Source organism: Coregonus clupeaformis, chromosome 20 (assembly GCF_020615455.1).
Source record: "Coregonus clupeaformis isolate EN_2021a chromosome 20, ASM2061545v1, whole genome shotgun sequence".
Taxonomy (NCBI): Eukaryota; Metazoa; Chordata; class Actinopteri; order Salmoniformes; family Salmonidae; genus Coregonus; species Coregonus clupeaformis.
In genome coordinates this window covers 46,202,398-46,226,514 of record NC_059211.1, presented here as the reverse complement: position 1 = coordinate 46,226,514, position 24,117 = coordinate 46,202,398, and the positions used below count along the sequence as shown (strand labels likewise).

At 44.8% G+C, this 24,117-nt stretch overlaps 1 protein-coding gene across 2 annotated transcripts in view; it reads right to left on the bottom strand.

The window, feature by feature from the left end:
- Nucleotides 1–1,096: 1,096 nt before the first annotated feature.
- The window catches only part of lingo3a (leucine rich repeat and Ig domain containing 3a), a 35,621-nt gene continuing 12,600 nt past the window's right edge, over nt 1,097–24,117 (bottom strand). For both annotated transcript variants that reach the window (XM_041839542.2, XM_041839541.2), the window contains one exon: nt 1,097–3,951. In XM_041839542.2, coding sequence (XP_041695476.1) covers nt 2,081–3,901 — 1,821 coding nt within the window. In that variant the 5' untranslated portion in view covers nt 3,902–3,951 and the 3' untranslated portion in view covers nt 1,097–2,080. The remainder of the gene's footprint in view (nt 3,952–24,117) is intronic.

Here is a 24,117-nt window from a genome sequence, read left to right as displayed (position 1 = left end):
TGACATTTTTTATACAAAGTGCATTAATGTCATTAACTGGGAAATGTACAAATAAATTCCAATTCAATTTCAAATAATGAATATTTTTACAATTCTAAGTTAATTCGAATTCAAATTGTCCAAACAGTCTAATTCCACTACTTGAATATTTTTGAAATTCAAATTGAATTCAATGTAAATCCAGAATTCAATATTTTTATTGGAATATTAAATTAAATTGGATTTGACCCCAACCCTGGTTAGCACCCTAAATACAAATAAGATATTAGGATATACACTGAGTGTACATAGACTGACCAGGTGACTCCAGGTGAAAGCTATGATCCCTTATTGATGTCAGATGTTAAATCCACTTCAATCAGTGTAGATGAAGGAGCAACTCAATATTAGGAAGGTGTTCCTAATGTTTTGGTCGCTCAGTGTATTTTGGGAATTTAAATGCATTTTCTCCTGTGCTGCGGATAGAGATAATTATGTGCCAGGCACATGCACAAAGTGCAAAGAAGGATGATGATTAAACAGTTTTGCCTAGTGCAGGTTTACACAACCTTAGCAATAACTGCTCTTCCAAAAGATCCAATGTACTGCTGAGATAATAAAATACACATTTTACAAATATTTTAAGAACAGTGTAATCTTCACTTAGTTTTTGATCCTATTCTAATATATCTGCAGAAAGCAAAGATGTCAGCCCTTGTGATTTGGGTACTGAAGGCCCTCTAGCACAGCCTGGCTCTGCTCCATTGTGACCTCTCTTCCAGCATCCAAGGTCTCTGTCACATTAGCATTTTCCTGCATATCTTAGTCTTGGGTCCTGATGAGAAACACTGTCACTGCTGGTCACCAGGCTTCCCACTGCTTCCCCAAGCCTAAAAGAGGAAACTGATCTGATACACTGCACACTTGTCTTTCATTAGTTGTTTGGAAAGCACAGAAAGGGCAAATCTCTGCGCCAGGCAATGTGTGTTGGATATTAATTAAATTACTGGGTATTACCAGTTAGGAGAATTAGACTTAGAAATGTCCACATAAAATCTGACAAATTATGAACAACCACAATAGTTTTTAAAGATTACAAAATGTATAACATCTGATCTATCAGTCTATACAGTATGAACACTTTACTTTGGATGAAGCATCAGACAATGACGAATTAACAAAGATTATATAGCAAGTTATTCATAAAATGTGACAACAAATTTGTACACCCAACAACAACAACCATACTGTATATACAAAACATTTAGTACACCTTTTCAGATGTTATCTGATATCTGATCCCATAGGAAATTGTGTATGGTTTTGTGCGTCATCACTTACCTGTACACCAGGTTTCTATATTCTTCGCTTCATCATTCATGGTACTTTACATAACAAATCCATAAAAAAAATGAAAGTAGTCAAATGTGTAGCAGCATTTCATGCTTTTGAATGACAGATGAGGTTGGAAGTCTCCTGTAATGTAGTTTGCATTAGAAGTCATTCTGTATGGTGCCAATGGTTATAGCTGGGCAGTGTAGTATAGAGTATAGACTACTGTTGAGTGTCAATGTCAGCTATCTACTGTATGCAAGACCTCTACCTGTGTGGTATTGTGGTAGCTGGATCTCAAATCATCTATAGTGGGAGAATAGATTCAAATTATATAAATTACAAGTTCTCCTATGGGAAAATCATACAAATAATATGATCTGTTTTAAATGAGTATTGGCATTCAGCGAGCACCCTGTGATTATGTATTCATGAGTGAGGAGGGAGGGTGCACTGCAGAGAGACAGGTGGAGCTGTGCAGGGGTCGTATCACTAGGATTTTGGGACATCTTTAACTATCATCCAGACTCTACTGCACAAGATAGACCAATATACAAATAGCAATTGAGAAAAACCTGTCTGTACCAAATCAATTTACTTTTTTGTTGTTGATACAGCCATTTACAGATACAAAACAAAGTTTTAGTAATCTGTCTTGGATTAACCTAGTGAGTTGATTTCTGAACTGACAGGGATCAGTATCAAAAAGTCAAAAGTTATTCTGTCCCCGTTTAAGTCTACCAGTAAACAGAGCAGCCCGTTTTCTGACTCAAATCATCTTCATGTTGAACTTGCGGGCCCCTCCCTGTCCACCACTGGCAGCAGGGCCATCCACCTTTCTGAAGGAGTACTCTACTGAGAAGTTATTCTTGTGCTGCCCCCGGCCCCGGCTCCATGCGAACAGCATCAGGAAACAGAAGACCACCACCCCAAGGAACAAGCAACACCCCATGGCTGTGGATATCAGGATTGTCTTGAGGTCCAAGGTGAACTTGAGGAAGACCTTGGTGTCGTTCAGATTGGTCTCGTTGAGGTCACCTGTGTAGTATGTGCGGTTGGCCATGAGCGCCGCGTCCAGAGGCAGCGCGCTCACGGTCAGCGTGGCAAAGTAGGTGGCGTTACCCCCGGCATTGCTGGCGATGCAGATGTAGGTGCCGCTGTCGGTCACCTGGGCGTAGCGGATCTCCAGTGTTCCATCGGGTAGGACGATGACACGTCCAGTGCTCTTGGTAGTGATCCGACGGCGCTGGGGAGATACCCAGAAGATTATAGGTGTGGGCTCTCCCTCTGCCCGGCACAAAAAGGACACTACCTGGCCCTCCCTGGCAGTCACCGGCTGCAGCTTCCTGTTGCGTATCTTGGGCTTCTGGCAGGTAAAGTGGTCGAAGAGGGCAGAGTCTGAGAAGGCGCTGAGGGCCCTGCCCTGCACCTCCATGGGGCCCGCACACACTGGAGACTTCCCTTCAAAGTTGAGGGTCTTCCTGCGCTGGAGGATCCAAAGCAGGCGGCAGTCACAGGATAGAGGGTTCCCATCTACACGCAACGTCTCCAGGGTGTTGACAGACTGGAAGGCGCCCTCCTCCAGGGTTACCAGGGCATTAGTGGACAGGTTGAGCAGGCGGATCTGCCGAAGGCCGCCAAGGGCGTACGGCTGCACCGTCATCAGGTTGGTGTTGACCAGGTGCAGCTCCTTCAGCCGGACCAGGTCCCTAAGGGCCCAGGACTCCAGAACTGAGATGGGATTGTAGGAGAGATTGAGGCTGGTGAGGTGGGCCAGGCTGCGCAGGGCGGCTGTGGGCACGGAGGTGATGTTGGTGTTGGTGATGGACAGCCAAGACAGGTTGAGGCCCTGGAGGCTGTGGGGGGAGATGTGTTCCAGGAAGGGCCAGTGGTCGATCTCTAGACCCCGCAGCCCACCCAGCTTACGGAAGTTCTGGTCCTCCAGGGAGGAGATGCTGAGGTAGCGCAGGTGCAGAGTGACCAGGCCGCGGAGGTAGGAGAGAGACTGGCTGGAGATGGAGGTCAGGTTACACCTCTCAATGGTGAGCTCCCTCAGCCCCACCAGGCCCAGGAATGCCTTGTTGGAGATGTAGACCAGGTCGTTGTCGCCAACCTCCAGGTTCCTCAGGCTCTTCAGGTCCTGGAAGGTGAAGTCCAACAGGATGACGATCTTGTTCCCACTCAGGTCTAGTGTGGTGAGGTTGGTGAGGTGTGAGAAGGCGCCCATGGGGATAAGTTTGAGCTGGTTCCCCTTCAGCGACAGCACCCTCAGGTTCTGCAAGCTGGAGAAGGCGTTGGGCTCCAGGACACTGATGATGTTCTCACTAAGGTCTAGCTCCTCCAGCCGAGGGTAGGAGAGGAGGTCACCATGCTCCACCCAGCGAAGCATGTTCCCACTCATGTCCAGCAGGCGTGTGTCCGAGGAGATGCCATCGGGGAGGGCAGACAGGCGCTTGCCTTGGCAGGCCACAGACTTGAGCTTGGCCTTGCACTCACAGCGCTGGGGACAGCCTTGGCTCTGAGTGGAGGCCACAGTAGTCATCAGCAGCAGGAGCAGGCCAGGCCACCCCAGGCCTGGACCGGCCACCATGCCCCCGCTCTACCTCCGCACCACTGCGGCTGGATCAGTGCACCAGACACCTGTCGACGGGGAGAGAGAGAGAGAGGGGAGAGAGAGAGACAGACACAAATTAGTGCATCTCTATTCCCTCCAACAGCTGTGATCAAACACTGTAAATGAGTAACATTACTATTACAGACTTTAATTACCTCGCACTGAAGTACAATTACAGCTAGTGCTCTGAGCCAAGTCTCAGAGGGTTACACACAATGGGAAACCTGGCCTGAGTTTCCAGTAAATTATTATTCTGTTTAGAGGAACGACCCCAGAAGATAATGAGTGAGAAGTTAATTTACTCATCATGAGTAGGTGAGAAACTGGCGTGATCTTAACATGAGTCTGTATCACCGACTCATACTGTATCCTGTTTGTCATTCTGCCATGCTCCAACATCAACCATACCGCTGGGAAGAAAATATAGTGTTCAATCCGGGAGTGACAAATGACTCTTTAATGTAGCTCTCAGGCTACGACCCAGCACACAACACTATAATACTTCCACTACTCCATATTGTCTCTCTGAGGCTTGAGAGAACTCTGCCTGGATCTCATATAACAGACCATATGCATCAGAGCGTTAATCCTTTCCTAAATACATCATTTTCTCTCTGACTTCCCAGGACAATACCTGTGACATGAAACATCCCAGGGACAATGTGTTCGATAACATCATATTAATTGAATGTTGGGCTTACAGAGGAGTAAATGTATTAAAAACCCATGAGACCTGTCACTCCCATTAGTTTATGCATGAGGAAGTCCCAGAGCCATGTGCTGTGTGTCACCCGAGCACACAGATACTCTACTTCCTACAGGCCATAAATGAACACAGTGAAATCAAATCAAATCAAACTTTATTTGTCACATGCGCCGAATACAACAGGTGTAGACCTTACCGTGAAATGCTTACTTAGAAGCCCTTAACCAACAATGCAGTTCAAGAATGTACAGTATGAAAATGTATGCACTCACTAACTGTAAATCGCTCTGGATAAGAGCGTCTGCTAAATGACTAAAATGTAAGAAAGAGTTAAGAAAATATTTACCAAATAAACTAAAGTAAAAATGATAAAAAATAACACAATAAAATAACAATAACGAGGCTATATACAGGGGGTACCGGTACCAAGTCAATGTGCGGGGGTACAGGTTAGTCGAGGTAATTTGTACATGTAGGTAGGGGTAAAGTGACTATGGATAGATAATAGACAGTGGGTAGTAGCAGTATAAAAACAAATGGAGGAGGAGGGGGGTCAGTCAATGTAAATAGTCCGAGTGGCCATTTGATTAATTGTTCAGCAGTCTTATGGCTTGGGGGTAGAAGCTGTTAAGGAGCCTTTTGGTCCTAGACTTGGCGCTCCGGTACTGCTTGCCATGCGGTAGCAGAGAGAACAGTCTATGACTTGGGTGACTGGACTCGTTGACACCACCTAGTATATACAGTTGAAGTCGGAAGTTTACATACACTTAGGTTGGAGTCATTAAAACTCGTTTTTCAACCACTCCACAAATTTCTTGTTAACAAACTATAGTTTTGGTAAGTCGGTTAGGACATCTACTTTGTGCATGACACAAGTCATTATTCCAACAATTGTTTACAGACAGATTATTTCACTTATAATTCACTGTATCACAATTCCAGTGGGTCAGAAGTTTACATACACTAAGTTGACTGTGCCTTTAAACAGCTTGGAAAATTCCAGAAAATGATGTCATGGATTTAGAAGCTTCTGATAGGCTAATTGACATCATTTGAGTCAGTTGGAGGTGTACCTGTGGATGTATTTCAAGGCCTACCTTCAAACTCAGTGCCTCTTTGCTTGACATCATGGGAAAATCAAAAGAAATCAACCGAGACCTCCGAAAAAAAATGCTAGACCTCCACAAGTCTGGTTCATCCTTGGGAGCAATTTCCAAATGCCTGAAGGTACCACGTTCATCTGTACAAACAATAGTACGCAAGTGTAAACACCATGGGACCACGCAGCCATCATACCGCTCAGGAAGGAGACGCGTTCTGTCTCCTAGAGATGAACGTACTTTGGTGTGAAAAGTGCAAATCAATCCCAGAACAACAGCAAAGGATATTGTGAAGATGCTGGAGGAAACAGGTACAAAAGTATATATATCCACAGTAAAACGAGTCCTATATCGACATAACCTGAAAGGCTGCTCAGCAAGGAAGAAGCCACTGCTCGAAAACCGCCATAAAAAAGCCAGACTACGGTTTGCAACATGGGGACAAAGATCGTACTTTTTTGAGAAATGTCCTCTGGTCTGATGAAACAAAAATAGAACTGTTTGGCCATAATGACCATCGTTATGTTTGGAGGAAAAAGGGGGACACTTGCAAGCCGAAGAACACCATCCCAACCGTGAAGCACGGGGGTGGCAGCATCATACTGTGGGGGTGCTTTGCTGCAGGAGGGACTGGTGCACTTCACAAAATAGATGGCATCATGAGGAAGGAAAATTATGTGGATATATTGAAGCAACATCTCAAGACATCAGTCAGGAAGTTAAAGCTTGGTCGCAAATGGGTCTTCCAAATGGACAATGACCTCAAGCATACTTCCAAAGTTGTGGCAAAATGGCTTATGGACCACAAAGTCAAGGTATTGGAGTGGCCATCACAAAGCCCTGACCTCAATCCTATAGAACATTTGTGGGCAGAACTGAAAAAGCGTGTGCGAGCAAGGAGGCCTACAAACCTGACTTAGTTACACCAGCTCTGTCAGGAGGAATGGGCCAAAATTCACCCAACTTAATGTCGGAAGCTTGTGGAAGGCTACCCGAAATGTTTGACCCAAGTTAAACAATTTAAAGGCAATACTACCAAATACTAATTGAGTGTATGTAAACTTCTGACCCACTGGGAATGTGATGAAATAAATAAAAGCTGAAATAAATAATTCTCTCTACTATTATTCTGACATTTCACATTCTTAAAATAAAGTGGTGATCCTAACTGACCTAAGACAGGGAATTTTTACTAGGATTAAATGTCAGGAATTGTGAAAAAACTGAGTTTAAATGTATTTGGCTAAGGTGTAGGTAAACTTCCGACTTCAACTCTAGGTCCTGGATGGCAGGAAGCTTGGCCCCATTGATGTACCCTCTGTAGCGCCTTATGGTCAGATGCCGAGCAGTTGCCATACCAGGCCGTGATGCAACCAGTCAGGATGCACTCGATGTTGCAGCTTTATAACTTTTTGAGGATCTGGGGACCCATGCCTAGTCTTTTCAGTCTCCTGAGGGGGAAAAGGTGTTGTCATGCCCTCTTCACGACTGTCTTGGTGTGTTTGGACCATGATAGTTTGTTGGTTATGTGGACACCAAGGAACTTGAAACTCTTGACCTGCTCCACTACAGCCCTGTCGATGTTAAAGGGGGCCTGTTCGGCCCGCCTTTTCCTGTAGTCCACGATCATCTCCTTTGGCTTGCTCACATTGAGGGAGAGGTTGTTGTCCTGGCCAGGTCTCTGACCTCCTCCCTATAGGCTGTCTCATCGTTGTTTGTGATCATGCCTACCACTGTGTCGTCAGAAAACGTAATGATGGTGTTGGAGTCGTGTTTGGCCACGCAGTCGTGGGTGAACAGGGAGTACAGGAGGGGACTAAGCACGCACCCCTGAGGGGCCCCAGTGTTGAGGACCAGCGTTGCAGATGTGTTGTTTCCTACCCTTACCACCTGGGGGCGGCCCGTCAGGAAGTCCAGGATCCAGTTGCAGAGGGAGGTGTTTAGTCCCAGGGTCCTTAGCTTAGTGATGAGCTTTGTGGGCACTATGGTGTTGAATGCTGAGCTGTAGTCAATGAACAGCATTCTCACATACAGTGAGGGAAAAAAGTATTTGATCCCCTGCTGATTTTGTACGTTTGCCCACTGACAAAGAAATGATCAGTCTATAACTTTAATGGTAGGTTTATTTGAACAGTGAGAGACAGAATAACATCAACAAAATCCAGAAAAACGCATGTAAAAAATGTTATAAATTGATTTGCATTTTAATGAGGGAAATAAGTATTTGACCCCCTCTCAATCAGAAAGATTTCTGGATCCCAGGTGTCTTTTATACAGGTAACGAGCTGAGATTAGGAGCACACTCTTAAAGGGAGTGCTCCTAATCTCAGCTTGTTACCTGTATAAAAGACACCTGTCCACAGAAGCAATCAATCAATTGGATTCCAAACTCTCCACCATGGCCAAGACCAAAGAGCTCTCCAAGGATGTCAGGGACAAGATTGTAGACCTACACACGGCTGGAATGGGCTACAAGACCATTGCCAAGCAGCTTGGTGAGAAGGTGACAACAGTTGGTGCGATTATTCGCAAATGAGAACTGGGTGAAAGTGTTGTGGTCAGATGAGACCAACATGGAGCTCTTTGGCATCAACTCAACTCGCCGTGTTTGGAGGAGGAGGAATGCTGCCTATGACCCCAAGAACACCATCCCCACCGTCAAACATGGAGGTGGAAACATTATGCTATGGGGGTGTTTTTCTGCTAAGGGGACAGGACAACTTCACCGCATCAAAGGGACGATGGACGGGGCCATGTACCGTCAAATCTTGGGTGAGAACCTCCTTCCCTCAGCCAGGGCATTGAAAATGGGTCGTGGATGGGTATTCCAGCATGACAATGACCCAAAACACACAGCCAAGGCAACAAAGGAGTGGCTCAAGAAGAAGCACATTAAGGTCCTGGAGTGACCTAGCCAGTCTCCAGACCTTAATCCCATAGAAAATCTGTGGAGGGAGCTGAAGGTTCGAGTGTTTTTGCCAAACGTCAGCCTCGAAACCTTAATGACTTGGAGAAGATCTGCAAAGAGGAGTGGGACAAAATCCCTCCTGAGATGTGTGCAAACCTGGTGGCCAACTACAAGAAACATCTGACCTCTGTGATTGCCAACAAGGGTTTTGCCACCAAGTACTAAGTCATGTTTTGCAGAGGGGTCAAATACTTAGACTTATTTATACACAGACAGTGTGGTGAAGAAGGCACAACAGAGCCTCTTCAATCTCAGGAGGTTAAAGAAATTTGGCTTGGCACCTAAAACCCTCACAAACCTTTACAGATGCACAATTGAGAGCATCCTGTCATGCTGTATCACCGCCTGGTACGGCAAGTGCACCGCCCGCAACCGCAAGGCTGTCCAGTCTGCACAACGCAATACCGGGGGCAAACTACCCACCCTCCAGGACACCTACAGCACCCGATGTCACAGGAAGGCCAAAAAGATAATCAAGGACATCAACCACCCGAGCCACTGCCTGTTCACCCTGCTATCATCCAGAAGGCGAGGTCAGTACAGGTGCATCAAAGCTGGGACCGAGAGACTGAAAAACAGCTTCTATATTCAAGGCCATCAGACTGTTAACAGCCATCACTAGCACATTAGAGGCTGCTGCCTATAGACATAGACTAGAAATCACTGGCCACTTTAAGAAATGGAACACTAGCCACTTTAATAATGTTTACATATTTTGCATTACTCTTCTCATATGTATATACTGTATTCTATACTATTCTACGGTATCTTAGTCACTTTAATAATGTTTACATATCTTGCATTACTCATCTCATATGTATATACTGTTTTCTATACCATTCTACTGTATCTTAGTCCATGCCGCTCTGACATCACTCGTCCATATATGTATATATTCTTAATTCATTCCTTACTTAGATTTGTGTGTATTGGGTATATGTTGTGAAATTGTTAGATATTACTTGTTAGATATTACTGCACTGTCGGAGCTAGAAGCGCAAGCATTTCGCTACACCCGCAATAACATCTGCTAAACACGTGTATGTAACCAATACAATTTGATTTGTTGGGGCAAAATGTGAATTGGAGTGGGTCTAGGATATCCGGGATGATGCTGTTGATGTGAGTCATGACCAGCCTTTCAAAGCATTTCATGGCTACCAACGTAAGTGCTACGGGGCGGTAATCATTTAGGCAGGTTACCTTCGCTTCCTTGGGCACAGGGACTATGGTGGTCTGCTTGAAACATGTAGGTATTACAGACTCGGTCAGGGAGAGGTTGAAAATGTCAGTAAAGACATTTGCCAGTTGGTCCGTAAATCATGAACAGAGGAGCAGGTGTATGCCCTAGTATGTTTAAGCATTCAACACACTGTGCTACAAATGTATGAATCAATTATAGACTGAAATGTTGCTACAGTTCCAGGGTAATGTAATGTCCTTTGTGGGGTTATTAGTAAGAATTCAGTGAACTCTAACACTGAGTTAGGGTCTCCTCCACTCTGACACAATATCATATGCGCACCCCCAACCCCCTCACGCCATCACACACACCACAGGGAGAAGATCAGAGAGGACCAATGACACTGGAGAAGAAACAGAAAATGTCTGATTTTCAACTCCCACAAGCTGCTGTTTCAGATGACTTAATCATTCTTTTCATGTTCCTAAGATTTACAGGCTCTGATTTCAAATGATCACAAGACGTAGAGAATAAGTATACCCATCAGTCAACCTGTCAGCCTAAAACTGGTCATCATTTATTCTGATCAGTTTAAAGGGATAAAAGTGTTTGTACAGTAAACTTTAGCTTTGAAGAGACACAGGAAATGTAAAACAGGGAGATCGTTTCAGATTAGAGTAATCCTCAGAGGCATGTGAACAAAACGATGAGTATAGTAGGACATATTTAGGGCAGCACTTTGCAAATGCTATCTTGCCAGGCTTAAGGATTTTGGGCAGGCTAGGAGGTTCTTTGATTTTCTTTCCTCGTCAACAGGACTTAGCGGCACATCGTTGCCCAAACCAAGTCATCCCAACAAAGAGCTCAGACTCACCTCTGGTTCAAAAGAATCCACTTCTCATATATGTATATACCTATAGAGCCCCTCCACAGAGAACCCCTCCCAAATGTCTTGAGTAAATAAACTCACAGGTCACATGATCATACCACCTTTGACCCCATATCTGGTGGCACTAACAAACCCCCACCAACCAGCACATGGACCGACCCTGTACTGTAGTTCTGTAGAAGGTGGTGTGTGGGTTCTTACAGGACAATTGGCTCCAACACAGGAGGACTGAGCTGGGATAGTCATCTGGTGTGTCCGTCAGGGCTGGTCCCTGTGAGTACCTCTTATAGAGCAGGTGTAAATTGTTAGAGTGAGGGGAAGTTGTTAGTGCTGCATTGGGATGTTATTAATGGACTGACTATAACTTCTCCAACTGTCAACACAACACATACCAATTGCCATTTAAATGTTACTGCCTTGTCCTGGGAAGTCCATGCACTATGTGTAATTGTGCATTAATAAATGAATGAGGTCCTTTTCAGCTAAATAAGATTATGGTGTACTTGTCTTGTTAGCATATCTTTCTATGTGTATTTACATGGTCCAAGGACATATGTTTTGCTCTGTTTGCAGAACCTTTGAGGTTTTCAAATTCATCAAATTTAAGCTGCACTGGTATGAACAATGGGAGTCTAATATCATATGGCAATCCTCCAAACGTGGGCCGATGTAAAAACGAATGAATAATATATGAAATCATTGTACTTATAGGGGGCCAAGACTGATAGTTCTCCCATTTCTCCTACAGGGACCATACTATACAGTGCCAGCCAGAGCAACACAGACAGACAGTGGAGTGGGTGGACACAGTGACCCTAAACTCATCAGTTCTCTGACCGGAGCCTAATTACCCAGCAGCCACCGGAAACTCCCAGAGAGACTCCAGCAAAGTGTGAGTTTTCATTTCCAAAGTACAGAGCACAGGTTAGCAACAGAGCCAGATTTAGAATGTGGAGTGGGTTGTGTAGCGTAGGGGCAGAGCCCACTGTGACTGTGATGTTGCCCCCCAACAATGTTCCCACCTCAGCCTCTTTTTGCTTCTCCTCATTCACCTGTGTTTGCATAATGGCTATTAGTGAACAAAATGGATGCCAAATTAAGTAAATGTGCTGATTAGAGGAGCTGTTTACCAAACGATGTCTGTCCATCCTTCCTTTCTGATACCAATTCATAGTTATGGAGTGTGAAGCCTCCACATTTTGAAACATGACAGACATTAAGAGAGGATCCGAGAGAGGGGGCACTGCAGAAGCTCTGCCAAATCAAGCACATTACTCACCATGGGTCAGTGAGTCCCTTGTAATATAATGTAATGTAATGCATGCAGCATCAAACCTCTCCACAGGAAAACCGAGGTAATTGTTTATGTTACTATGGACTCTCATCCTTGACTACAGTAGGTGTTCCGAAATATAACAGGAAATTATTTCTGAAGGAAAATTCAGAATGATAAGTTGTTTACAAAAAAATGTCAGCCCACTCAATATCTCACACCTAACATAACAGGGTTTAATGGGATCAATGTAGTTCAATCCCTGAAACAAAGTTATTTCTCTGAATATATCTCTCATACATCAGCAATTGTTGTTGTGACACTGGGTTGAATTGACTGTGTGTGTATAACAGGCAAAGTTGCCGGAGTGATGATGATGATAATGTGTGGGCTGCTTAGAGGTACAGTTGAAGTCGGAAGTTTACATACACCTTAGCCAAATACATTTAAACTCAGTTTTTCACAATTCCTGACATTTAATCCTAGTAAAAATTCCCTGTCTTATGTCAGTTAGGATCACCACTTTATTTTAAGAATGTGAAATGTCAGAATAATAGTAGAGAGAATTATTTATTTCAGCTTTTCTTTCTTTCATCACATTTCCACTCCAATACCTTGACTTTGTTGTCCTTAAGCCATTTTGCCACAACTTTGGAAGTATGCTTGGGGTCATTGTCCATTTGGAAGACCCATTTGCGACCAAGCTTTAACTTCCTGACTGATGTCTTGAGATGTTGCTTCAATATATCCACATAATTTTCCTTCCTCATGATGCCATCTATTTTGTGAAGTGCACCAGTCCCTCCTGCAGCAAAACACCCCCACAGCATGATGCTGCCACCCCCGTGTTGGGATGGTGTTCTTCGGCTTGCAAGGGACCCCCTTTTTCCTCCAAACATAACGATGGTCATTATGGCCAAACAGTTCTATTTTTGTTTCATCAGACCAGAGGACATTTCTCAAAAAAGTACAATCTTTGTCCCCATGTGCAGTTGCAAACCGTAGTCTGGCTTTTTTATGGCGGTTTTGGAGCAGTGGCTTCTTCCTTGCTGAGCGGCCTTTCAGGTTATGTCGATATAGGACTTGTTTTACTGTGGATATAGATACTTTTGTACCTGTTTCCTCCAGCACCTTCACAAGGTCCTTTGCTGTTGTTCTGGGATTGATTTGCACTTTTCGCACCAAAGTACGTTAATCTCTAGGAGGCAGAACACGTCTTCTTCCTGAGCAGTATGACGGCTGCGTGGTCCCATGGTGTTTATACTTGCGTACTATTGTTTGTACAGATGAACATGGTACCTTCAGGTGTTTTGAAATTGCTCCCAAGGATGAACCAGACTTGTGGAGGTCTACCATTTTCTTTCTGAGGTCTTGGCTGATTTATTTTGATTTTCCCATGATGTCAAGCAAATAGGCACTGAGATTGAAGGTAGGCCTTGAAATACATCCACAGGTACACCTCCAATTGACTCAAATGATGTCAATTAGCCTACCAGAAGCTTCTAAAGCCATGACATCATTTTCTGGAATTTTCCAAGCTGTTTAAAGGCACAGTCAACCTTGTGTATGTAAACTTCTGACCCACTGGAATTGTGATACAGTGAATTATAAGTGAAATAATCTGTCTGTAAACAATTGTTGGAAAAATTACTTGTGTCATGCACAAAGTAGATGTCCTAACCGACTTGCAAAACTATAGTTTGTTAACAAGAAATGTGTGAAGTGGTTGAAAAACAAGTTTTAATGACTCCAACCTAAGTGTATGTAAACTTTCAACTTCAACTGTAGCTAGGGAGAGGTGTGGGTGTGTGTAGCACTCTCCAGCAGGAAGCACATCATCATCACATCTCTAGTGTTTCCACTGCAAGTGATGGACTTGCATCGATTTAAGCTCCACCACCATGAACACTCACACTTTACATAAGCATGTCCTCCTCAGTCTGAAACAGCACTCCTCTCTGAGGTACCATCAGTAGCAGTAATAACAAATATATTTATAACTAACCCAAGATAGTTCATCTGTGTTGTTTACAGTGGGAGCAAATTAAGCATAGTGGGCAGAACAAGCACAAGCTAGCGAGATCATATTGACACATTGTAATATGTATTTGCATATTTCCGTTAGGGAACGCCTCATCTGTGAAGTGCGCGTGTGCACAAACTCAAGTCGACCTTGCACTCCTACACAACGCAATTTTTGGAGAATTTGGCAAAGTGCATAAAACATTGTGCACTGTGTTCATAACAGATTCTATATTTGGGAACAGATCAAATGTTTCATCGATGAGAAAAGTAGCAGAATGTCGGCCCAGTTTCACCTAGTTCCATCCTCTCCCACTACCCTTGACTGGACTTCCTCTCACTACCATATTTGGTGGTGAGAAAACATTCTAAACGGATGCTTCAGCTTTATAGCCACTGTGACGTATCTGTGTTACCCCTTCTGTCTGTGGTAATACCCAGCCAGCATGGGGAAGCCCTGGGGCACCTGGCATAGCAGGCCAGCCTGAATATTGATTATCTGGGTGGGCTCTATTCCCCAGAATGCCACCTCATAGCCCCATGATGGATCACTACTGCACAACCAGCCTGGGCCCTGGGCCCCCCACAGCAGGCAAGGACACCCATCCACCACTGGAGGACAGCAAGCCAGGGGCGGTCTGGGGGCCCAATGTGGACAGGATGATGACATGGCAGGTCGGGGGAAGAGGAGGTAAATAGCACACATAAGTGTGTTTTTGTCCTCAGGCGATATGCAAAGTAGTGTTACTGATGTCTGCTCATTATGTTCATGTGTCTTCAGGCTTTATATAGGTACAGCTTTCTATTAAAATCATCAGGGATGACTTTCTATCATGTGGAGAAACCCAATGGCACACAGAGGATGGGAGTAAGACGTTGCCCAACATGCATATTTGATGAGGTAGAAACAGTGGGGGCTTATACGTGAGAGGTTCTCAAAACAGCCGCTGAATAATTGAAAAAATGTCACGTTCCAGTCATAACCCACTGACAGAGACGGTGACCTTACCTGGCTCATTAGACCCCCATCTACCCCCACCACTACCACTGCTGACACACAATAGATGATAGATGGGTGGATATGGATACTGTATGGATACTAGATCCGTAGACAAGACAATGGTCCAGACCAGCCCCTTCACCAACAACCAGGTGTTGCCTTTCCAATAAGGCCTGGGACTGAGGTTACCTCATAGTGCCATATGGATTTTCTATTCTTATCATTATTTTCCTCCATTTCAATGTTATTTACAATCAAAATATTGTATCGATGATGATGTTTACACTGACTATAAAGGGGTATAGTTGCAGTAGACATACCTCATTGTTGGGTGGCAAAGGGTAAGCTGACATTTTGTATGGGCAGCATTCAGACAGCATATCGCTCTGTGGTTAAACTGGGATAAGGTGAGGTCCTTGACAAATACTTCCAAACAATCTATCCCTCTAAGCAAAGTCAGTATGAGTTAACACCACAAAGTTGTTGCTCAAAAGAACATTAAGTTAAACGTCACTCTCCAATGACCCACACTCCATCACTGTAATGCTACGTGACATATCCTCCCCTAGACACAATGACTCCATGATGCCAGCAGTGGCTTTTAAAATGCTCTCAATGGTGTTATCTTACCAAATACCAACCTACTCCTTAGCTGTGCAACAGCTATATCCTCTTTCATTATCTCCTTACTGTTGTTTCTGCTCTGTTGTTATTAAAAACATTCTGGAGCAATATTCTTTCCCACACAATAAAGGACATAATTGAACTCCAAAATGACTCAAAGTGATAAACATTTTCTCTCATGCAATAAAGGGTGTGTTGGTAAATTGCCTCCATAGTGTCAGAGGGTGCTCTGGGCCATCTATACATTCAGAGGGTTGAGACACTTGTGGCTGTGCTCTCCAGATGTGGGTGTAGGCAGGCGGGGTGAGTAGCATTGCAGTCAGTGACAGAGGGTCGTATGGAGACAGAGAGACAGAGGACTGGGCTTTGGTACAGTAAATAAGTCAGTCATGTGGCACCCGAGGCATGTGGGCATCGCCGCCGGCAGTACGACTCTAAAAATGAACATCCTCTCCCTAAGCCCCAAGAGTCTGTCAACCCTCTCTGGGGACGGGCCCAGAACCTACACAAGAGCAACACATATACAGAGATGATGGAGGGAGGACGACGTACTGATAGTGCAACCCTACATCTTCAACAGAGAAAGAGAAGTAGTAGACTATACAACATAATGGGGATATGGGTGTGTGTGTAGCTATATAGTGCACGGTTGTCTGGGAAACTTGCAGTATTAAAGCAGAGAAAATAGAATTTCCTCTTGTAGCCTCTGATTGCTATTAAGTTATAGTAGAACATCCATTTGGAAAGTACTGTCCTTGTAAAGCACTTTCATCAAGTACCAAATGTAATGACTTGGAAACATCCATTACTCCATGGCCCTTTTATGATCATAGCAAGTGGCTTTTTGTCAAGTGCTCTAATTGTTTAAGTATGCAAGGCACCTGTTCAACCACACTGAAATACCTTCATTATATTTCCATTTCCTGTCGAGGAATTCAAATCTAAAATGAATTTAATCACTTATTACGTGTGGCAGAATAATTGCTAATAATTGCAGGTAGCTAAATCTTCAGCCAGAAAAAGACATGATGACATTGAAGATGAAGAAGAGGAGCTTTATAACGGCATAAGGCTGTCCATTGATTTCTATCAGGGGGCCAGAGTGCACTGTACAGTGCAGGACTATAGATAGCTTGGAGGCAGGAGGGTGAAGTGGCTGCCACAGAATGAAGGTGAGTGTGAGCTGCCATCTTGCTTGGCATTCACCCTTCCTTGGCTGGCCTCACTGCCCTGTCAAGATCCATCCCTTCACCCGGGTCGGGCATTGCCTGTGGGCTTCACTTGGCGTCAGATTAGGGTAGATGCAGAGATCGGGCATATGAGGCCACTTACACACATTCACAGACTATCAGTCCCATCCACACTCGCACTCACATTCACACTCATGCACAAATGCACAGTCACGCACACTTATGAAAACACACACACATACACACACTGTATTTCCCTATGCCTCCATCTCATGTGCAGTCAGCGTGACTGTGACCGTTCCCTCCTAAAGGTCAGTGTCTGTAGGCAGAGAGAGAACACACGGGGTCACAGGAAGAGTCCTTATTTGCAAACACATCCATGTTGTGCTAATGAAGTTGGGTCTCTGTGTTTCCTGTGCTCTGATTGGTGCAACAGACACGTAACAGGCTGTGTAATCCGAATGGGACCCACAGGCGTTCTGTGTCCTTCTCATCGCCTTAATTAGGGGTTTCTCTGACTCTCCGTCCTTCAGTCTATTGCGCTCACTGCTAGCAAATCAACTAGGGCAATTAAGCACAATCTACAGGAGTAAATGAGCATCCGAGAAGGTTACGGATGGTTCTTCCTTTAGCTTCCGTCAGTAAAGTGAGAACTAGGAGTCAGATGGTGAGGAGTCAAACAGAAAGTCAGTAACATGAGCTAGTAGCTACATGCACACTTTTCAAACGTCTCTGATGATTGGCAGGCTAGTGTTTCAGGCCATCCAATACGGCATTCAAAATCAAAACTCCTTGAGGAAGAGTTCTGCCAGAGGGAGCGGTGTGTAAATTGAAAGGAATCCCTTTCCTCTTGCCTGGCCAAATGGATTCAAACTCATTCATCATTCATCACTCAGAAGCAATGGGAAAGTTTGGTATAATAGGCCATGCAAAGACATCTCCAGAAGAGAAGGTCCAATTAGATGCTGGAGTGAGAATAGTGAGAATGCTGAGGTAGGTAGTTACAATGAGACAAGGAGACTGTCTGTTGCTCATCCATTAGCTTTATCAAGCTCAGCCATCCATGGTGTGTAGGAAAAGACTACCTAACAGAGCAGAATAGTCTCATAGACTAGACGTAACATAGTAAATGTAAATCCAGGACACTCAAATTATACCGAACAAAAATATAAACGCAACATGTAAAGTGTTTGTCCCATGTTTCATGAGCTGAAATAAAAGATCACAGAAATGTTCCATACGCACAAAAAGCATATTTCTAAATGTTTTTGCACAAATTTGTTTGCATCACTGTTAGTGAGCATTTCTCCTTTGCCAAGATAATCCATCCACCTGCGTGCAATTGGCATGGTGACTGCAGGAATGTCCACCAGAGCTGTTGCCAGAGAATGTAATGTTAAATTCTATACCATAAGCCGCCTCCAACTTCGTTTTAGAGAATTTGGCAGTACGTCCAACCGGCCTCACAACCGCAGACCATGTGTAACCCCGCCAGCCCTCCACATCCGGCTTCTTCATCTGCGGGATCGTCTGAGACCAGCCACCTGGACAGCTGATGAAACTGTGGGTTTGCACAACAGAATAATTTCTGCACAAACAGTCAGAAACCGTCTCTGGGAAGCTCATCTGCGTGCTCGTCGTTCTCACCAGGCTCTTGACCTGACTGCAGTTCGGCGTCGTATCCGACTGTTCCAGTTCCCGCCAATAATCAGAAACTTTTTTACAGCCATTGAAGAGGAGTGGGACAACATTCCACAGGCCACAATCAACAGCCTGATAAACTCTATGTGAAGGAGATGTGTCACGCTGCATGAGGCAAATGGTGGTCACACCAGATACTGACTGGTTTTCTGATCCACGGCCCTACTTTTTTTTAAAGGTATCTGTGACCAACAGATGCATTTTTGCATTCCCAGTCATGTGAAATCCAATGAATTTATTTCAGTTGACTGATTTCCTTATATGAACTGTAACTCAGTAGAATCTTTCAAATTATTGTATGTTGCATTTATATTTTTGTTCAGTGTAGTATGATATGTTACGTTTGGGTTACATAAGATAGAAGGTTACTTAAGGCAAAAACTAAAGGAGGGTGGGTGTCACGCCCTGGCTCTGGGGACTCTAGTATGTTGAGCCAGGGTGTGAGTTTTCATTTGTTTATGTTCTAGTTGTTGTAATTCTATGTTGGCCAGGGTGGCTCCCAATCAGAGACGGCTGTAGCTCGTTGTCTCTGATTGGGAGTCATACTTAGGTAGCCGTTAGGCATTCATCATTTGTGGTTTCTTGTTCCGTGTTGGTTGGTGTATGTAACCAGGGACGTCACGGTTTCGTTTTGTTGTTTTGATCGTGTGATCATTTATTAAATAAAGAATATGTTTGCCTTCAACGCTGCGCATTGGTCCTCCTCCTTAGACGATCGTGACAAAAGAAACCACCAGAACTGGACCAAGCAGCCTAGTGAGGAGCAGAGTGGGTGGACTTGGCAACAGTGGAGGAAGAGCTTCGACTGGGTCAAGCCGAATGAGGAGCTGAATGGCGGAGATTGGAAGCAGAAGAGCGAGAGTTGGGCGAGAATTATCGAGGCCTGGCCCACGGGGAAGAGAGACTCCCAGAAAATTTTTAGGGGGGGGCTCACGACGTCGGACCAGCAGGAGGCCGCGATAGAGCGGCCCAGCGGGTTGCCAGAGGAGGCCGCCAGGTTACGGGGGCCATTGGTCGAAGAGGGGATGGAGGATGTAGAGGCACGGCGAGAGGTACTGGCGTGTGTTGCCAGTCCGGTCCGGCCCGTTCCAGATCCCGGTGTAGGGCCAGTGGTGTGTGTCCCCAGTACGGTCCGGTCTGTTCCTGCTCCCCGCACCAAGTCAGTGGTGCGCTTCGTCAGCCCGGCTCAGCCCGTTCCTGCTCCCCGCACCAAGTCAGTGGTGCGCTTCGTCGGCCCGGCTCGGCCCATTCCTGCTCCCCGCACCAAGTCAGTGGTGCGTTTCGTCAGCCCTGTCCGGCCCGTTCCTGCTCTCCGCACCAAGTCTGTGGTGCGCGTCGCCAGCCCAGTCCGGCCCATTCCTGCTCCCCGCACCAAGTCTGTGGTGCGTTTCGTCAGCCCTGTCCGGCCCGTTCCTGCTCTCCGCACCAAGTCTGTGGTGCACGTCGCCAGCCCAGTCCGGCCCATTCCTGCTCCCCGCACCAAGTCTGTGGTGCGTTTCGTCAGCCCTGTCCGGCCCGTTCCTGCTCTCCGCACCAAGTCTGTGGTGCGCGTCGCCAGCCCAGTCCGGCCCATCCAAGCTCCCCGCACCAAGTCAGTGGTGTGCGTCGTCAGTCCGGCACGGCCCGTGCCTGTTCCACCGGTGGCGGGTCCGGCACCGGTCAGGTGCTGCGTCACGCCGGAGCTAGAGCAATCCGCTCCACCAGTGTTCAGTTCAGCTCTGGTCAGCAGGGCCAGACCGGACCAGGGGTACTTTGGGGGGTTAGAGAAGGAGTGGGGGTCATGTCCGGAGCCGGATCCGCTGCCGAGGCGGAGTGCCCACCCGGTCCCTCCCCTGTTGTATTTGGTTGGCGCGGTCGGAGTCCGCGCCTTTAGGGGGGGGTACTGTCACGCCCTGGCTCTGGGGACTCTAGTATGTTGAGCCAGGGTGTGAGTTTTCATTTGTTTATGTTCTAGTTGTTGTAATTCTATGTTGGCCAGGGTGGCTCCCAATCAGAGACGGCTGTAGCTCGTTGTCTCTGATTGGGAGTCATACTTAGGTAGCCGTTAGACATTCATCATTTGTGGTTTCTTGTTCCGTGTTGGTTGGTGTATGTAACCAGGGACGTCACGGTTTCGTTTTGTTGTTTTGATCGTGTGATCATTTATTAAATAAAGAATATGTTTGCCTTCAACGCTGCGCATTGGTCCTCCTCCTTAGACGATCGTGACAGTGGGTGGGTGGGTGGTTGGTTGGTTGGTTGGTTGGTTGGTTGGGGTGGATGGGGTGGGCGTATAACGCGAACGTCTAGCTGCATGTTCGAATTTCATCACGGACAACTTTTGCATTTTAGCTAATTAGCAACTTTGCAACTACTTACTACTCTTACTACTTAGCATGTTAGCTAACCCTTTCCCCAACCATAACCCTTTTAGCTAACCCTAACCTTTCAACCTAACTCCTAACCTTAATCCTAACCTTAACCACTAACCCCTAGAGCACGTGTCAAACTCATTCCACGGAGGGCCGAGTGTCTGCGGGTTTTCACTCCTCCCTTGTACATGATTGATCAATTAAGGTCACTAATTAGTAAAGAACTCCCCTCACCTGGTTGTCTAGGTCTTAATTGAAAGGAAAAACTAAAAACCCTGCATGGAATAAGTTTGACACCCCTGTCCTAGAGCTAACGTTAGCCAGCTAGCTAACGTTAGCCACCTAGCCAAAGTTAGCCACCTAGCCAACGTTAGGCACAACAAATTGGATTTCGTAACATATCATACGTTTTACAAATTTGTAAAATATTGTACATTTTGCAAATTCGTAACATATTATACAAATTGTAATTCGTAACATATCATACTAAATGGAGTCTCGGATTTACATCCAGAATAATACGAAATGCTCTGATACCACGTTGAACAGAGCTAAAGGGCATTTCCATCTGAAAGGACCCATCATAACCAACATGTGAAGTTCATAGGAGCATGTCAAATGAAAGCTAAGAGTCTATATTTTGGAGAAATTAAGGTATATATACGTTTCAACCACTTTCCATCCTAAACATTTGGAATAAGCAAAGTCTTTGATTTCTGGTCAAACAGATGGAAAAGGGGTCTTAGACAACATCTTTCTGTACCAGAAAAAGTATTCAAAGGTATTCATTAGAAATACATCAAAACACAATAATGTTGAAGACCCCTGCCAACTAATATCAACACTTACAGTATATTTAGTTTTGGATAAATTATTTGCCTTCTGTAAGTTTAAGAAACATTGCCTTGTGCCTTGTAATTCCGTTACCAAAAACCAACATCTTTAAGATATTTTCTAATTTCTCTACCTCATGAGGGAGGATAATGAAAGTTCACATAAGTAACAAGTAAAGGTAGACCTACCAATTAGTTATAGTGTTTTTACTGATATGAAGTTTGTTAATGAATCATTAAGTGATTAAAACTTTTATGTTACCAAATCGGTAACGGAATTACTGAAAGATCAGTAACCGAATTACTGCAATTGAATTGGCTACAATGGGAAATCATAGTAGTCATAAACCACAGTTGGGTCACCTGCTACTGTCCTCCTTTCTACTGGCATACTGTTATGTTCTGCTCACAATAGTTTTTTTCTCTCTTTCTGTCGTCTCGTGGTCAAAGCAAGACTGTGAAAAGAGTCTGGACAACCCCTCCCTCTCACTCTCCCTCTCCCTCTCTCTCACTCTCCCTCTCTCTCACTCTCCCTCTCTCTCTCACTCCAGTTAATGTCACCTCCAAGCTCTTACTGACACCTACCATGATACCTACCACCTACCTCTTTCCATTTACTGTAACAAGCATGCTCACCCACTGAGCACCGACGAAACGTCCATGGATGTCGAAAGGTCATTGAAATTTGGTCAGTCCGCCCTGGCCGGACCAAATCTAAACCAATCACAGACGTCTATGTTTCACAAGTTTGGACATCACAGTAGAGCACAGTATAGAACAGTACAGTACAGACTAGTACAGTAAAGAAATGTACAGTACAGTAGAGTTGGTCCGAACCAGACCAAATCTGAACCCATCATAGAGGTCTATGTTTCACAAGTTTGGACATCACAGTAAAGCACAGTACAGTACAGTACAGCACAGTAGAGCACAGTACAGCACAGCAGAGTTCAGTACAGTCGACTACAGTAAAGTAGATATGTTCAGTACAGTAGAGTTCAGTACAGTAGAGCACACTAGAATAGAGTACAGTATAGTGTACTGTACTCTACTGTATTGAAGATATCTACTTTACTGTAATGTACGGACTGTGCTGTGCTGTACTGTACTGTACTGTACTGTGATGTCTAAACTTCTGAAACATAGACCTCTATGATTGGTTCAGATTTGGTCCAACCAAATGTGGTCTTGTTTGGGGGCGGAGCTCATTACAATAATAGCCAGTATGTAGAATAATACCCAAATATGCAAAAGAAGGATATTGCATATTTCTACCTTTGTGTGTCTACTCAGGATATATCACTATGAAGAGAATTATATTCATTTCCATAATTATGCATTTCTGTATAGTACAGATCAGGGACCCACAATGTAATTCCATTACCGTATGTACAGTACCAGTCAAAAGTTTGGACACACCTACTCATTCAAGGGTTTTTCTTTATTTTGACTATTTTCTACATTGTAGAATAATAGTGAAGAGATCAAAGCTATTAAATAACACATATGGAATCATGTAGTAACCAAAAAAGTGTTAAACAAATCAAAATATATTTTATATTTCAGATTCTTCAAATAGCCACCCTTTGCCTTGATGACAGTTTTGCGCACTCTTGGCATTCTCTCAACCAGCTTCACCTGGAATGCTTTTCCAACAGTATTGAAGGAGTTCCCACATATGCTCAGCACTTGTTGGCTGCTTTTCCTTCACTCTGCCGTCCGACTCATCCCAAGCCATCTCAATTGGGTTGAGGTCGGGGGATTGTGGAGGCCAGGTCATCTGATGCAGCACTCCATCACTCTCCTTCTTGGTAAAATAGCCCTTACACAGCCTGGAGGTGTGTTGTGTCATTGTCCTGTTGAAAAACAAATGATAGTCTCTCTTAGCCCAAACCAGATTGGATGGCGTATCGCTACAGAATGCTGTGGTAGCCATTCTGGTTAAGTGTGCCTTGAATTCTAAATAAATCACAGACAGTGTCACCAGCAAAGCACCCCCACACCATAGCACCTCCTCCTCCATGCTTTACGGTGGGAACTACACATGCGAAGATCATCCGTTCACCCACACCGCGTCTCACAAAGACACGGCGGTTTCAAATCTGGACTCCAGACCAAAAGACACATTTCCAACGGTCTAATGTTGATTGCTCGTGTTTCTTGGCCCAAGCAGGTCTCTTCTTATTATTGGTGTCCTTTAGTAGTGGTTTCTTTGCAGCAATTCGACCATGAAGACCTGATTCACGCAGTCTCCTCTGAACAGTTGATGTTGAGATGTGTCTGTTACTTGAACTCTGTGAAGCATTTATTTCGGTTGCAATTTCTGAGGCTGGTAACTCTAATGAACTTATC